The 16,918-nt window shown below is 45.1% G+C and overlaps 1 protein-coding gene across 3 annotated transcripts in view; it reads left to right on the top strand.

Annotated features, from left to right (window-relative positions):
* The window catches only part of LOC113409644 (ankyrin repeat domain-containing protein 11-like), a 219,830-nt gene that overhangs the window by 196,999 nt on the left and 5,913 nt on the right, over positions 1–16,918 (top strand). Inside the window, exons 2-7 of one of the 3 annotated variants that reach the window (XM_026663791.2) lie at positions 2,611–2,707; positions 3,285–3,455; positions 4,699–4,902; positions 7,337–7,479; positions 7,933–8,080; positions 8,950–15,659. In XM_026663791.2, coding sequence (XP_026519576.1) covers positions 2,611–2,707; positions 3,285–3,455; positions 4,699–4,902; positions 7,337–7,479; positions 7,933–8,080; positions 8,950–15,659 — 7,473 coding nt within the window. The remainder of the gene's footprint in view (positions 1–2,610; positions 2,708–3,284; positions 3,456–4,698; positions 4,903–7,336; positions 7,480–7,932; positions 8,081–8,949; positions 15,660–16,918) is intronic. The other 2 variants (XM_026663789.1, XM_026663790.1) reach the window with 2 other exon arrangements.

Raw genomic sequence — 16,918 nt, 5'->3', positions numbered from 1 at the left:
TTTTGTTTTTGTGACTGGTTTATATAGCAACAGAGGAGAGAGAATGAGACTTTACAGGCTGGAAAATGTGATTGTAAAACCACAAAAATCAGCAAAGGGACTTGGGGCAGTGTCCCAAGAAAAACTACTTGTAACTTGCTTTTGGAAGTTGCCTAGTTTAAGTTGACAGTATCCTTTTAAATCTAAACAAGACAAACAGATCTCGGGCAACATGATGGGTTAGAGAACTAGCATTTCATCTGCACTAGAGGCCTGAGTTCACACTGATGGATAATTTTGGGGATCTCACTCTAGTCTGATGTGGCCATTATTCCTATCCAAAAGTCACAGAATAGTTAGGAAGAATTAAATATGGTGGTCTGCTCAGGTTAGGAGGGAAGTGCATTGGCAAAGCTGTGCAGGGAAGGCTGCATAGTCTCACGAGAGCTTACGCAAAAAGCTTGACACTGCACTCTCTGGGCATATTGGAAGGCTGGCCTAGGCTCTCACTAATGATAATGCTACTCGAATTATACAAATCTAATGCCATAGAAAATATTTGATACAGATATTACAAACCGCTATGTGTAAGTCTCTCATCTATTCCACTGGAAACTCACTTTGACTCCCACTTCCTGCTTTTGACTCTCTGCTTCAAGAGTCTGCATCTCCAACTCCGTCCCTGTGGCCAAAGAGGACTGGGCAGGACACTGTAATATCCCCATTCTTTTCTGGCCTGTTGAGTAACCACCTGGACCCAGGTTTCTTACACGAAATTGCAGACCACTTAATGGTTTTAGCAACCCTCATAAAGCTTGTTGGGTGGGAGGGAAATCTCATAATAAACTACAATGCTAAGATCCTTGCGGGGGGTCAGCTGGCAGAGAGCTGGACATGGGTGAAGTCTCAAAGTATTTTAAAACTATTACATTTAAATAAAGGTGCTGAGGTAGATCTGTAGGGGGAACAGGATACTTCCCGACTTGCTATGTTAGACACCCGCCACCCCGCTCAGATTCCACTAAAACTTCTGCAAGGTTATCCCCTACTGGCTAGCACTGCCTCCCGGGGTATTGCTGTCCAGCCAACTGCAAGAGTTAAGAAGGGTATTTCCGTACTTAAAAAGACCCCCTCTTCTCCCCCTCCCCCCCTCGCTTGCTCCTTTGAGAAGTGAATACGATCAGTTAAATAGTGCAGGTTCTATTTAGCCAGCAAAGCTGTGGGCAATTCATCAGGGGCTTTACATTTTTATTTCAAGACTACAGTGCAACTAAGCACTTTTTCGATGCTCAGATTTCTGAAGCAGAATCTCACTAGCAGGAATTCAACATAAAATTATAGGATGGTTTGTGAGGATACAGCTGTGGGAACCATTCGTCCGCATCTACCAGTTATTTGATAGGTGTTATCTGCTTTTTCTATAAATGGCCCTTTATTGGTCTTTCAGAATTCAGCTTAGATCATACATGTACAGCACTTCTTAGAATTCGTTTTACATCACTGCAGTACGTTAATGTTTGGCTTGTTTATAGGGATGTGTGGAGAGTCTCTGTCTTCTCCTCTCTCCCCTTTACCTTGTGGTTTTGTTCTTGCACTGTGCATCTAGGACAGTGCTGGAGTTTGGTTGGGTTTGTGGGAGTTTATTTTAGTATTTCTCGCAGTGGAATTGGTGTCTCTTTCTGTTGCTGTCTATTTTACTCTTTTTTGACAGAAATTAAATAAAATCAGCTGGGACATCTCGGCCAGACAAACCGAATTTTTATTTCTTAAGCTGTCACATGGAGATTATAAAGCCAACCTCCCCCACCCCCCTGTCTGAGGGACTTGCAGTGCCTTGCATGCTGCTCTGCAGACGCAACAGAGAGCACACCGTCAGACTTGTGCCATCTCAGAGTTCTGCTGACAGGAGTGTCAGTACAGGCCGGGGAAGTGAACAGGAGTAAGGGTTAATTCTGGGTGTATGGGGAAAAGATCAGTGTTTCCTAAGGGGAAATCAGAAAACGGCTGATGAGAAGCTGTATATTCAGGAAGGTGCAGTACATATGAGCTGAAAGAAGCAAGAGTGAGGTAGCAAATCCCATCGTGCTTTTAGGGTCTAGTTCTCACTGGCTATCTCTAGGATGTAACGCTTGCTGGTGAGAGCAGTGATGGGCGATGTGGGAAGAGGCCTGGGTTTAGCGTTGTTCCTGCACACATTGTAGGTCACAAACAAACTTGGGCTCTGGGCAGCACCCTCATTCCTCCCAGCAGGAGTTGTCTGCAGCTAGACCAGTTAGTTACTGGGAGCAAAACACTGTTCTGCAGAGTTTCTTCCCTCCCTATTCGTTGGTTCCACAGAGGTAGGTGGGGGAAGGGACCCAGCTGAATAAGCACTTCAGCACAAGAATGTACCTGAGGTGATGTAGGAACATGCTGTAAATGGGAAGTCACCCAGGGAGACTGACAGTAACATTGGCAGGAGGACATCCGCCGGGCAGTGTCTTACCCACGCTGTATCATGGGGATTGACAGGATATTTTGTAACGGTTCCGGTGATGAGTACAGGACCTACCCTAGCTGAAGGGGATGAGATGGCGACATTTCAGAGCTGTTACAATGTATCTTGTTAGCACTTTCTGTTGCTGCTTTTAGATGCCTCCAGTTCAGTCCATGCTGTGGTGGTATAAGGCTGGTACGCTCCTCGAAGCACCATGGCATGAAATGGAGGTTCCTAGAAGCAAGATGGAAGGTACAGTACTGACAGTTGGCCTCTGTGTGCGTTCATTCTCTCCCCCTCCTGTGCTGCTGTTTAGGGAGGGTGGGGGAAAAGAGAATCTAAACAACAACAAAACGGTTAGGAAACGGCCAAACTGCCAGCAAAGTGACCTACGGCAGGCAATGCTGAGGTAAGGTTCCCCACTCGGCAATATTCCACTGTACGGAGGTGTTGCAGGGCTCTCCGGCAGCCAGTGAGGTGTGTGCTTCAGTGCCATGGCTTTTAACGGTTCTGAATGAGGGTATCTGTCCAAGAGCATCAGTGCTGGCAAAGGCCAGTGCTTCTAACCCAGGTTTTTTCACCAGTGGTTTCATTATACTCTGTAAGACACTGACATGAGTTATCAGACGCAATGATCCGGCTTAACCATCTCAATGTAAAATGATAGTTGTTGCTCTACATTTACATCCGCCACACGAAGAAGACGACTGACATGAATGGGGAAACCTATTATTAGCACTTGTCTGAAAAATGGTTGTGAATTTCAGTTGTGGAAATGTCCGTAGCGTGAAACCTTCCCCTTCCCTTTCTGTCTCTGATTGCATCACAGAAAAGCAGGGTCCAGAACGGAAGAGGATTAAAAAGGAGCCTGCCACTAGGAAGCCTGGCTTGCTGTTTGGAATGGGGCTGTCAGGAATCAGGGCTGGTTACCCACTCTCTGAGCGCCAGCAAGTCGCCCTTCTTATGCAGATGACAGCAGAAGAATCTGCAAATAGCCCAGGTGAGAGCTGAAAGTGAGGCGTGGGTGGATGAGTCTGAGCTCATATTTAATGGGCCTTGGTATGCTTCTGCTTATTCGTAAACAACAACCATGGTTACAAAATAGACACGGGTGAGCATGTGGACCAGTGTTGTTTACCTGGCACCCAGGACATGTTTTATAATGTTGGTAGCATAATTCTTCTGCCTCCAGACTACAGTACGAGAGTCTGGAAATGAATTTAAGGGATGCAAATGCTTCACTCCTGCCAAATATTCCATCTTCACCTAATATCACTTAATGCAAGCGCCAGCTCCCTACCCCAATTTAGGCAAATGTCCCTTTATTGCATTCTGAAATGATAATATAATGTTGGACAGATAGGTGTAGAAGACATTAGATGCTGTTTAGTTAGCACTAAAGATCTCAGAACTAATTTAGTTACCGGGAGCATTAGCATATGTCAGAGCTCCAAGTTTTCTGCTAGGTTAATATGTTGATTGAGTAATAAGATGTTTTTGTGAGTAAAAGGAAGAACGTGATTATCTCTGGGATTCTTAAATGCTCCTTCTTATGTAAAAGAACTAGACTCTGCTAACCATGGTGTATTGTAATTTTAGATATAATGTAGTAAATGTTTTTAACATGGAATTAATATTTCAATATACTGTAGTAAGTATCTGTTGCCAATATGGTCTCCTGTGGGGTTTTATATGTGTTTTATGATCTGTCTATGTATCCTTCTGTCTTATATACAGAACGGTGGAGTATCTAGGGACCTTATTTTTGTTGCTGTCATTCTTAATGTGAATCTAGTTTCAAGTCACTCTCACTTGATAGTAAGTGAATTTCCGAATATTCAGGGCTTCTCCCAAGAAGTGTGTGCACTATCCTTCCAGGCAGTTAGCCCCTCACATGCACATGGGGAAGGTTATTTTGTCACTTCCTTTGGAAGTAAGACTTTTGGGTACGAGGAGACACTTTGCCCTCTCTGAAATCATAGGGTTGTCTATAATCTGTACAAGGGTTACTACACCCTTCTCCAGTCTGTGCTTCAGCGCAGCCTACAATTTATATCTGTATTATACATACGCAGGCTTTCCTCTGTCTCCACATCTGGTTCAGAGGATCAGTTACCTCTGAGTGCCTTGCAGCCAGTGCTTCAGTGCAGCTGCTGGATTAAAAGTATTGCAACAGCTCCCTCTGAGGGCTCTGGTTTGCCTTCGAATTGCAGTTCTTCACTGTATTTCTCTTCTCCATGCAGTAGATACAACACCAAAGCATCCCTCTCAGTCTACAGTGTGTCAGAAGGGAACTCCTAACTCTGCCTCCAAAACCAAAGATAAAGTAAATAAGAGAAATGAGCGTGGAGAGACTCGGCTGCATAGAGCTGCCATCCGAGGAGATGCCCGGCGCATCAAGGAACTCATCATTGAGGGCGCAGATGTCAACGTTAAAGACTTTGCAGGTAGCAAGTCCAGCTGCAGTTCAGTGATCTGTATTCATAAGCCAGGAGCAAGTGCGGTCAGCGGTTTTGGTTGTGCCCAGTATCTCACCTTGCCTTTAATAAATATAGGAATAGCCAGGCCAATGAGACCAAGAGTCATCCCAGTATTTCATCTCGAGACTGACAGCGGCCAGTCCCAGACACTGTCATGGCCGCTAATGGACAGTTATAGAATGACCTGTGCATAGGACATTTTTCTAACCCCAGGCACTTACGCCTTTGGCATGAACCAAGAGCTTAGGGCGGTGCAATGGAATGGAGAGTCTCAGCATGAGGTGCTTCATTTTGGTCTGAGCAATATCCATCCAGACGAGGATGGAGCACTGCAGACTGGGATCTGTAGTTCTTGCAAGTCTTAGATCCTCATGAAAGATGAGGGCAGGTGCAGTGATTTGCTTCACTTATAATCATTCAGTGTGACCCAGCAAAGCCCTCAGACAGGTGACGTGTGGTGCCCCTGGGATGATAGGTAGAGCTTGTAAGAACGCCTGTAGTTAAGCTTGCCCAACACTTTCTATTATAAGATCCTGTTTTCAGTTACTTCTTATAACTTAGTCAAATTAGAACCATTTGTGCTGAAGTTTTCCATGTCAGGTGTTTGCCTTAGGCTGGGTTTTGTTTTTTGTTTTGTTTTTATTTTAAGTTCAGCTGTTTTTAAGAATGAGATTTGGGAAAATACATTATTTTGCACATGCTGAAAAACGTTTTGCTACCCCGGTGTAAAACTGCCCAAGTTAGGCCATGTTATAAGTCTGAAAAATCTCAATTTGCACATGCTCAGTAGAGACTGATTAGAGTTTGGCCGCTGAATTCTGAGACCATTCCATCTGTACTGAGCATGCTCCATCCCAGGATTGCAGAGGTGAAGCAGGACTTTTCCTGCAATTGCTCCTTCAAGCTTTTGGGAGTCAACTGTGGCACCAGAACGGAGAACAGGGAGCCTGTTTCTCCGTGCTCTCAGTATTCCCTCTGCTGGTGCCCAGGCAGCGTGGAGAAGGAACCTGTCTGTCTCAAGTGCAATAAACAGAAATTCACGGAAGCCCGTGACCTATCCCTGACTTTTACTAAAAATAACTGTGACAAAATGGTGCTGACGGTGGGGAGGGCTGAAGCCTGAGTGAGGGGGAGAGGAGTAAGAGAGCTTGAGCCCCACTGCGGAAGGGAGAGGTCCAACACTCCTCACCCCTGGAGGCTTGGAGTTCCAGGGTCCGTCACTGCGGCGGCCGCCTGCGGCATCTGGGAGCTCTGGCCCACCACACCAGGGCTGGAAAATGTCACAAGGTCTCTGAAGGTCACAGAATCAATGACATTCTTGACCTCCATGACACAATCTTACCCTTAATCATAATTATACACACAGGAGGGCTGAATTAAAGTTGCACGGACGACCTTAATTCTGGCATTTCCTAGCTTTTGAGCGCTTGACTTTGTGACCATAACATTCTTTTAAAGTAGCTTTTGGATGTACTAAATAGATATGCTTAGTCTTGATCTCTATATGTTTAACATCAGTGTTCTACTGACGTGCATTTTCGTTGTGAGTAATTTCATTCACAGATACCCCTTTTTAATAGTACAAATGGAGGGTTCTGAGTGGCCCACCCAGTGCTATCAGCAGAATACCCCAGGGGTAGTACACACCTGCTGGGAAACTTCCAAACAGATTCTGCTTAGAAATCAATCTGCTGCCCATGTATGACAGAAATTTTTCCATTTCTTTCCCTCATTCTTCAGAGGTTTGTTTGCGAATAGGAGCTTTTGTTCCTGCAGAGTTCATCTGCTTCCACACTTAGTCCCTTCCAGAAGTCATGGCCCTGTTTGTGATGTTACAATTGCTTGCTGTGGAAATGTTGCAGACAACCTGTAGGCTGTGAGTTCAGCTAGGGGCTACACTGTATGAACAGATGAATTCTAAACCCCAGTCCTGACTGAGTGACAGTGTTCCTCCTATCAAAGAGTTAGAGGAGAGAGAAACAATTGAATCTAATGAGAGCAGCGCACCATGAGGTATCAGCCGCCCTTTGATTTCATTCACGAAACGTTCTCTGCTTTTGGAGTTCACAGAGCGGAGTGAAAGTTCTACAGGACAATGGGCTGTAGCACCTTATGTTGTCAAACAGAAAAGCTAGATGGACTCAAGTACCAGATGTTGAGCTGGCAAAAAAAAGTTGCTTTCCAAAGCAGAGCTGCTGGTGTCTTGGGCAGGCGGTCTTGGCCACGCAGGTCCTGCTGTGCCGTGTGCTGGCTGGGTAGAAGAGCTCCGTGTCAGCAGGCAGAGCGCAGGCAAGCTGCCATATTAGCAGCCAGCAGCATCTATTTTGGTTACTGTGATACTGTTCATAATTATCGACAGTAAAAATGAGTTGCCACGTCATGAGTGTTTGTGTGCTTGCAGGCTGGACAGCATTGCACGAGGCATGTAACCGGGGTTACTATGATGTTGCAAAGCAGTTGCTTGCTGCCGGTGCGGAAGTCAACACAAAGGGGTTGGATGACGACACCCCGCTGCATGATGCAGCTAATAATGGGCATTTCAAGGTTGGTTCTTGCTGGATTTAGTAGCCCTTTTTTAGTGATTCGTTACAAATAAATGAGTTTGATTTTCCTATGCTTCAAGTAGTATCTGTATAGGCAATTGCTATTTCATTTCATTTCACCGACAGGCATGTTGCATCTTCCCAGGTGAGAATCTTTCTCCAGCCCCTGTGCTATTAAATGTTGTGCTACCTTGGAATTGTAGGATGGAGCTTGCTACCAGAATATAGGTTTGCATTTCCCCCCATAAATCTGTCCTGCCATTTTCTCTGTCCCTCATTTCAATCACTGTGCCCATGTCACTGGGTGACAGGGCAGGATGACCAGCCAGCTCTGACCTCAAACTAACCTCTTTCCTGCTTGTCTGTCTGAACAGCCCACAAAAGTGATGGGGACTGAAACACCTTCCTTCGAAACTGAACCGTACTGAGATTTTGAAGTTTTTCTCATTTTTAGGTGGTAAAATTGTTGTTACATTACGGAGGGAACCCTCATCAAAGCAACAGGAAGGGAGAGACACCTTTAAAAGTCGCTAATTCCCCCACCATGGTGAATCTACTCCTGGGAAAGACCACCTATCCATCTAGTGAAGAGAGCTCAACAGGTGAGGTGCTGACCTGTGTGGGTGTTGGGATCATGGGCTATCGCCATAGTGGCAGCCTGCTACCACAAAAGCAGTAAAATGCACAGAAGTTATAATAGCCCCAAAACGCCTACATGCTACTGCAATAGCCAAGTCAGTCCACAGTCAAGATGTTCAGATGCTTAGAAACCCCACCCTTTGCTCAGAGAGCTCTGCCGCTCATCCTGGAGAGTTCAGTCGTAGGAGCCTACAGCTAAAAGCATCCTAGAGGTTTCCACCTACCACAACTGGGGATCTAGGAGGAGAGGCCAGGCCTCAGGTAACTGGGTCCCATATCATTCAGGGTTCAAAGACTGTCACCAGCATTTTGACTTGCACCTGGAAGCAAGTGTAGAAATTCTCGCACGCCTGTTGTGTGTTCATTACAGCCTACCCCTGGGAAAGCAAGGTGCTGTTTTCTGCATGTATGGAAGCTTCCAGACAGTGCTCCACTCAATGGCTGTAGTCTAGCTTGGAGGCAATAAAGTTATGACTAATAGCTGCAATGCTTGCACTGGATGGGCAGCTTCTTAGTGGTAGTTCAAGAGATGCACTGCATGCCACTGCTCCTCCCTGAGCATCCTGGGGTTAGGTCCAGGGTTAGAACTGTGCTCACTCCGAGTGTTCCCAAAGGGTTATGTTCAATTGCATCCTACATAGTTTTGAAACTCCTTGGGTAGTCTTTCCAAAGGAATGTTAAGCTCACTCTAGGCTCAGCCAAGATGTCTGCTGTGTTCAATGGGTGGGAAAGGAGACTGCTAGCTTGGGATTTCAGAGGCGGCCTGAAGAATGCATATTTCTCCTGAAAACAACCTACAGGACTAATGCTTTGTGCTTTTTTTTCCTCACAGAGAGCTCGGAGGAGGAGGACGCCCCTTCATTTGCACCTTCCAGCTCCGTCGATGGCAATAACACAGACTCTGAGTTTGAAAAAGGCTTGAAACATAAGACCAAGAGTCAAGAGCCCCCCAAAACAATCACGCCGGTAAAGGATGAATATGAATTTGATGAGGATGATGAGCAGGACAGAGTCCCGCCTGTCGATGACAAGCATTTGCTGAAGAAGGATTACAGGAAAGAGACTAAAGCAAACAGTTTTATTTCCATACCCAAAATGGAAGTAAAAACCTATACTAAAAATAACACAATTACACCAAAGAAAGCTGCCCATCGCATCCTGTCAGACACGTCGGACGAAGAGGATGCCAGTGTAGCTGTGGGGACGGGCGAGAAGCTGAGACTATCGACTCACTCGATACTGCCCAGCAGCAAGACTCGAGAGCCCTCCAATACCAAGCAACAGAAGGAGAAGAATAAAGTGAAAAAGAAGCGGAAAAAGGAGACAAAGAGCAAAGAGGTTCGGTTTGGCAAAAAAAATGACAAATTTTGTTCCTCTGAATCAGAGAGTGAAAATTTGGAGAGTGAGGAGGATGATAGAGACTCTGTGCAAAGCTCTAGCTGTGTAAAGGACTCTAGGCTAGTGCTAAAGGAATCGTCCTTGTTCAACTCTCTGTCTGCCTCTTCCACCTCTTCTCATGGGAGTTTAGCTTCACAGAAACATAACCCTAATCTTACAGACCAGCACTCCAAGCACTGGAGGACAGACAATTGGAAAACCATATCTTCTCCGGCATGGTCAGATGTCAGTTCCTTATCGGACTCCACAAGGACGAGACTGACAAGTGAGTCAGACTATACGTCGGAGGATTCGAGCTTACAGTCATTAAAGCCAGTGAGAAAGAAGCAGGAGCACAAAAAGAAAAATAACTCTCACAATACTGTCTCTGAGAAGAAGAATTCATTCCATGCCAATGTGGACGGAGCAATTCCAAAGCTGGATAAGGAGGGGAAGATTGTTAAAAAGCATAAAACGAAACATAAACACAAAAACAAAGAGAAGGGACAATGCCCGGTCAACCAAGACATTAAAATAATCAAAACTTTTTCTTTTGAATATGAGGACTCTAAGCAAAAGCCTGACAAGGGTTTGATAGAGACTGAAAGTCCAAGTGAAAATAAATTAAAAGTGTTAAAACATGAGAGAGAACACTGTAAGAAGGAAGAAAAGCTACTGAAAAGTAAATCGGAGGAGAAGGAGTGGTTGTTTAAAGATGAGACTGGAAAAGCCTCCAAAGAAGAGAAATCATTAAAAAAAGTCAAAGAGGGGAATAAAGACATCAGCAAATTTTTCAGAGAGGAGAAGTCGAGTAAAGAGAAACCCATAAAGGAGAAGTCTCCCAAAGAGGAGAAACCTAGAATACACAAGGAGGAGAGAAAGAAAAAATCAAAGGACAAGCCATCAAAATCTGAAAAGAAGAATGATCTGAAGGAGGAGAAAATTACTAAATCGGAGAAAGAAAAAACCTTCAAAGAGGAGAAAGAAAAATGTAAAAAAGAAAAAGTTTACAAAGAAGAGCCTGGATTTGATGAGTTTAGTAACAAAAGCCAATTGCTGGAAAGTGAGGACACAAAATTCAGCCTTTCTGATGATCAGCAAGAGAGATGGTTTTCTGATTTGTCATCTGATTCGTCCTTTGATTTCAAAGGCGAGGATAGCTGGGATTCTCCAGTAACAGACTTCAGGGAGATTAAAAATGACGGCATGGCAAAACTTATCATAGACATTAAAGACAAGAAAAAGGAGAATAAAACAAAGGAAAAGAAAGAATACAATGAAAAACGCAATGAAAAGGATACATTCTTAAAAAAGAGAGAGAGAGAAAGCATCGACAAAAATCCTGAGAAGAAAAAGGACCAAACTGAAAAGCATAAAGTCACTCCTAGTTATCTGCCTGAAAAGGACAAGAAAAGGAAAGATTCTGCAGAAAGCATTAAAGAGAGAAAGGAAAAAGATCCAGGTGAAATCAACAAAGAGAGAAAAGAGTCCTCTGATAGCTGTAAAGACCGAAAGGACATAAAAATTAAACAAGAGGAGCCCTATCGAGATGAGTTTAAAGAATATGGTTGTGAAACATTATTCAAGGAGAAATCTGACCCTGAATTCAGTGGAAAAAATGTGGAGAGTGGGGAAAGGCACCATTCAGGGAAAGATAAGGAGAAGAAAGATGCTCCTGATAAGGACAAGAAAGAGAAACTGAAACCAGAAAAATATAAGGAGAAATCCAAAGAAGCAGATAAAGAGAAAAACGAAAAAGTTGTTGCTGAGAAAAACCAGAAAGACAAAGAACTGGATAAAAGCTTTAAAGAGAAAAAAGATACTAAGGAGAAATACAAGGATCTGCATAACAAAGACAAAGAAAGGAAGACTTCTTTTGACTATATCAAAGAGAAGAAAGAGAAAAACTTCTCTGGAGATAGAGAGGACTTCTCTGAGAAAAGAGATGAGAAAAAAGGAAAAGAGAAAAGCTGGTACAGCATTGCAGATATCTTCACAGATGAAAGCGAAGATGAGAAGGATGACTACAGCTTAAGCGGATTCAAAATTGGTGAGGCCATTGGGAGTGAATTGCATCGAATGGACAGTCTACAAGAAAAAGATGATAGCATGGCTGCTGAAAAGGAACTTTATCTTGCCGACAAGCACAGAAAGTACTCTTCTGACAGGCAACATTCAGGAGAGAAACAGAAAGATAAAGACTCTAAAGAGAAGAAAAAGGATAAAGGATTAGCAGAAGGTGGGAAGGAGAAAAAAGAGAAGAGTTTCTTTGAAAAACACAAAGAGAAGAAGGATAAAGATTCTGCTGAGAAGTATAAAGACAGGAAAGACAGAACCTCAGTAGACTCCACCCAAGAAAAGAAAAACAAGCAAAAGCTCCCTGAAAAGGCCGAAAAGAAGCATGCTGCCGAGGAGAAGGTAAAAAACAAGCATAAGGAAAAGATGGATAAAGAACATTCCAAAGAAAAGAAGTCTTCAAAAGGAGGAGAGACAGAGAAGAGCCTGTTGGAAAAATTGGAGGAGGAGGCCCTCAATGAATATAGAGATGACTCCAATGATAAAATAAGTGAGATTTCTTCTGATAGCTTCACAGACAGAGGACAAGATCCAGGACTAACCAACCTCTTTGAGTCTTCTAACCTTTCTCTTATGGATGCCTCTGAGGAAAAGTATAAAGATTCTCTTCCTTTGCCCTGCTTGCAAGACAAACTCAAGGAGAAGGAGAGGCACAGGCATTCCTCATCTTCATCAAAGAAAAGTCACGAGAAAGAGAAAGCAAAGAAGGAAAAAACAGAGAAAAAAGAGAAAATGGATGAATTTAAAGACTCCAGCAACAGAAAAGATTCCAGTCAGTATGAAAAAGAATTCTCTGTGGATGGGGAGACTTTTGGCATTTCCTACAGCATGAAAGCAGAGGTTGAGGAAGAACTGGACAAAAGCATTGACTATTTGTTTTCTGAAAAGAAAGATAAAAATGATCCTGAGAGAGAGCTCTCAAAGAAGGCAGAAAAGGAAAAGACTTATGGTTCCAGTACCATCAGCACAGTCAAAGAGAAGAAGAAGAGAGAAAAACACAAGGAAAAATGGAAGGATGAAAAGGAAAAGCATAGAGACAAACATACAGATGGATTCTTTAAACATCACAAAGATGAGACGAAGTCTGTGGTTAAAGACAAGGATAGCCCTCAAGTTATCACATTCAAAGATAAATCAAAGGAGGAGAACCTCAAATTTAGTGAAACCAAACTGAAGGAGAAACTCAAGGAAAACCAAGAGAAAGACAAAACAGAGTCTCTAAAGATCAGCAATGGAAATGATAAAATAACATTGTCCAAAGATGGTAGCAAGAAAGATAACAGGCCTAGAGAGAAGCTTCTGGGTGATGGTGATCTAATGATGACCAGCTTTGAGAGGATGCTGAGCCAAAAAGACCTGGAAATTGAGGAGCGCCACAAAAGACACAAAGAGAGAATGAAGCAAATGGAGAAGATGAGGCACAGATCTGGAGATCCCAAATTAAAAGATAAAATTAAAACCTCTGAAGAGATGCGTAAGAGGAGTCTGGATTTGACCACAAAGAAACCACTAGCGCTAGATACTCAGCTAAAGGACAAAAAGCTCAAAGAACTAGGTCCACTGACTCCCATATTGTCACCAGATAATAAGCCACAGCCTTCTGTGGGGACAGATTCAAAAGACTGGATAACTGGCCCTCAGCTGAAAGAAATTTTACCTGCTTCTCCCAGGCCAGATCAGAACAGGCCGACAGGTGTTCCAGCTCCAGCTTCTGTAGTTTCTTGTCCAAGCTATGAAGAAGTGATGCAGACACCAAGAACTCCTTCGTGCAGCAATGAAGATTACACAGATTTGATGTTTGATTGTGCTGACTCTCAGCACTCTCTGCCCATATCCACAATGTCCATGAATGCATGTTCTCCATCCTTTTTTGACAGATATGCAAATGCTTCGAGTGGACTCCCTGACAATCCAAGTCAGACTCCAACAAGGACGATACCCTCCACAAACCTTTATCGTTCAGTCTCTGTAGATATAAGAAGGGTCCCTGAAGATGAGTTCAGTGCTGGAGACAAGTTTTTCAGGCAGCAAAGTGTCCCAGCAACATCAAATTATGATTCTCCAGTGCAGCATTTGATGGAGGAAAAAGTCCCTCTTCCTTCTGTTCCTCCAGAAAAGTTTCAGTGTATGTCTCCAGGGTATTATTCATCTGACTATGGAATTCCATCACCTAAAGTAGAAACTTTGCATTGTGCTCCTGTTGGCAATGTTGTCCAATCATCTGAAAGCATCTTTTCTGGTTTACAAGCAAAATCCTCCCCCTCTCATAGAGATGAGCTGCTTGCACCTTCTGTAGAAAGTGCTCTTCCCCCTGATCTTGGCTTGCCTTTGGATACCACAGAAGAGCAGCAAGCTACTGCTTCTATTTTGCCACCAGAGTCTACCTTTTTACAACCTATTGAAGAAAACCATTTTAGTTCAGGTATTTCAGAGCAGAACAATATGGACTGGGATAACCCTCCTTCCAGAAACCCTGATCCTCCCATGCCTCCTAGCTTAATTTGTAATCCATCTGACCACCCTGTCAGCTGGTCAGTGGGATCAGAACTTCTAATGAAATCTCCCCAGAGGTTCCCTGAATCCCCTAAGCCATTCTGTTCACTGGACCCAATGCATCCTGCACCCGTGCCCTTTATTTCTACAGATTCTCCATACCCAGTTTCTCCTATTTCATATCCATTGTCAGTATCTGAACCGGGGCTGGATGAAGTAAAGGAAGATGCTGAAGAAGCAGTTCCAGGAGAAATGGCAACTGCAGAAGAGCAAGCTCCTTACATGTCCCCTACTAGACTAGACACTTTCTTCAATAACTGCAAGCCTCTTCCAGAAGAAACTCCCGAGATGCCTTCAGAACCCCCTTGCATGCCAACAGAAACTCAGGCAGAGGCTGTTAACACTCTGGAAAACAGTTACTTGGAAAACAGTAGCGTTGCACCTGTAAACCTGGAAGAGCCAGTAACGTGGCCTGATCCATTCACAAACTCAGAAGATGACTTAGACCTTGGTCCCTTCTCGTTGCCAGAATTGCCGCTCCAAGCTAAAGATGTTCCGGATGCGGAAATGACTGAAGTGGCACCGATTGAAGAAAGCTCAGTAGCTGCCCCAGAAGTCATAAATACTGGGGTCATAAACGTGAGTGTGTCTGTCGCAGCTTCCAGTGAGCAGGAGGAGCTACCGCTTAATCAGCCAAGTAACTTACTGGCTGTGGAACCAGAGCCACAGTCTGAGGAACACAAATCGGAAGTGATTGCACCAGAAGCTACCTCGGAAGCATTGAATGTACCAGAAGAGAAAAGATTAGACGAGTCCGAGGCACAGAGTTTTCAACAGACTGTATCAATAGAGCTTGCTCAGCCAGAGAAACAAGAGACAGAAACAAACCATGAAGAATTGCCCTCATCAAACTGTGCAGCGGAGAGTGGATCTCAAAGCAACTTGGCACAAGCGAACACTGCTGAGAGTGGGATCGTGCAAGACAGTGCTGCAGTACGAAGTGGGAGCCAAGTCTCTTCCACCCAGACAGACACACCCCAAGGGACTACTCCAGTAGACACCATAGAGCCAGTACAAAAACCAGTAGCAGAAGTTTCCAAACCACCCAAAATAGAAGAGATCCCACAACGAATTACCAGGAACCGGGCTCAAATGCTGGCCAATCAAAATAAACAGAACACTGCGCCTTCTGAGAAAGAGTTTCCTCCAGTTTCTGCACCTTCCACACGTGCAAAAGGGCGAGTGACCGAGGAAGACGATGCTCAAGCCCAACATCCACGTAAACGCAGGTTCCAGCGTTCCAGCCAGCAGCTACAGCAGCAGATTAACACGTCCACCCAGCAGACGAGAGAGATGATACAGCAAACACTGGCAGCGATTGTAGATGCCATAAAACTGGACGACATTGAGCCCTATCACAGTGACAGATCAAACCCGTACTTTGAGTATCTTCAGATCAGGAAAAAGATTGAAGAGAAGCGGAAAATCCTCTGCTACATCACTCCCCAAGCTCCCCAGTGTTACGCTGAATATGTCACCTATACAGGGTCCTACCTGCTGGATGGCAAGCCGCTAAGCAAGCTTCACATTCCAGTGGTGAGTTACCCTCACTATTTCTTCTGGCTCCATTCTCTTTATGAAACAATAAAACGGAAATGCTACAGATATAGCCAAGTCAAGCCTGGGTGTCCTCCAACATAGTCAAAGCACAGTTCTGTGTTATAGTCAAGATGGGACCCCAGCTGTGTACCTGGCTTTAGAATGCCTTTGGAACACGTTTAAGATTACAAAATTGAGCCTTGCTGTAGGGACAACTATATTATAAATGGGTTTTGCTGTATTTGTGTAGACCAGACTTTTAAACGGTGCTTAGGAACTCAAGATTTGGAACCTTAGACTGTGGTCATATGAAGCCAATGGATTTGAAAGCCAGAAAGCAAAACTGCTTTTATAAGTACCGGCTCTCTGTGAGCTGAGGGGTGAAAACATTATCTACTACTTAGGTATTGCAACTGTAAGACCATAAGCAGGAGCAGGGCCGTCCCTGCGAGTGGGCGGTACGGGCGGCGGCCTGACAAAGGGGGCGCCCTGTGCAGGGTTTGCCTGAATCCTACCTGACCTGCTGAGAGCCAGCTGGGCTGGTGGAGCAGCAGCATCTGGAGTGGGGGCGGAGGGACCCGAGCTGCAGGGGGGCAGATGGATGAAAAGCCGAACCAGGTGACTTCTCCAGAGCAGGGGTGTCCTGCCCAGCCACACACACACCCCGCCCCCGCTCCATGGCCTTGTGCAGCCGCTGCTGCTCTTGTTTTCCCCCTGCCCCATTTCTCCCTGGAGCCCCTGGCCACTCCGGACTGGGAGCATCCTCCTGTCTGCTGTGTGAGGGGTGGGGGCTGATATTGGGGTGTCCCCCTCCCCCCGCCTGTGTACCCGGTCTCCCCTGAGCTGGGGTGACGGGACAGGGGGAATCTGTGTGTGCTGCTGCCTCTCTGGGTCCAGCAGCAGCTGCTTATGTCTGAACAAGCCTGCAGATGCCTGATCCTGAGTGCTTTCTTAAAGAGACAGTGCACTACACACACACACACACACACACACACACACACACACACACACACACACGGGAGGGAGCCCTGGCCTCGCTCCCCCTGACAGCTCCCTAAGGGTGCCTGGGGCAAAGGAGCAGCAGTCCAGTGGGGGAATGGAGCGAGCAGCAATGCCAGCTGCTCCGTCACTGCATCCAGGTCAGTTTTCCCATGCGGGTGCAGGAGGGGGATGCAGGGGTTAGGGGCGCAGGAGGAGGGGCAGAGGTTGGGGTGAAGGGGGCACAGGGCAGGGGTTAGGTGCGCAGGAGGGAGGTG

The sequence above is a fragment of the Terrapene carolina genome, unplaced genomic scaffold, assembly GCF_002925995.2.
Source record: "Terrapene carolina triunguis isolate 2854851 unplaced genomic scaffold, T_m_triunguis-2.0 Scaffold33911, whole genome shotgun sequence".
Lineage (NCBI taxonomy): Eukaryota > Metazoa > Chordata > Testudines > Emydidae > Terrapene > Terrapene triunguis.
The sequence above is the reverse complement of the archived record's forward strand: the minus strand, read 5'-3'. Positions and strand labels throughout refer to the sequence as shown.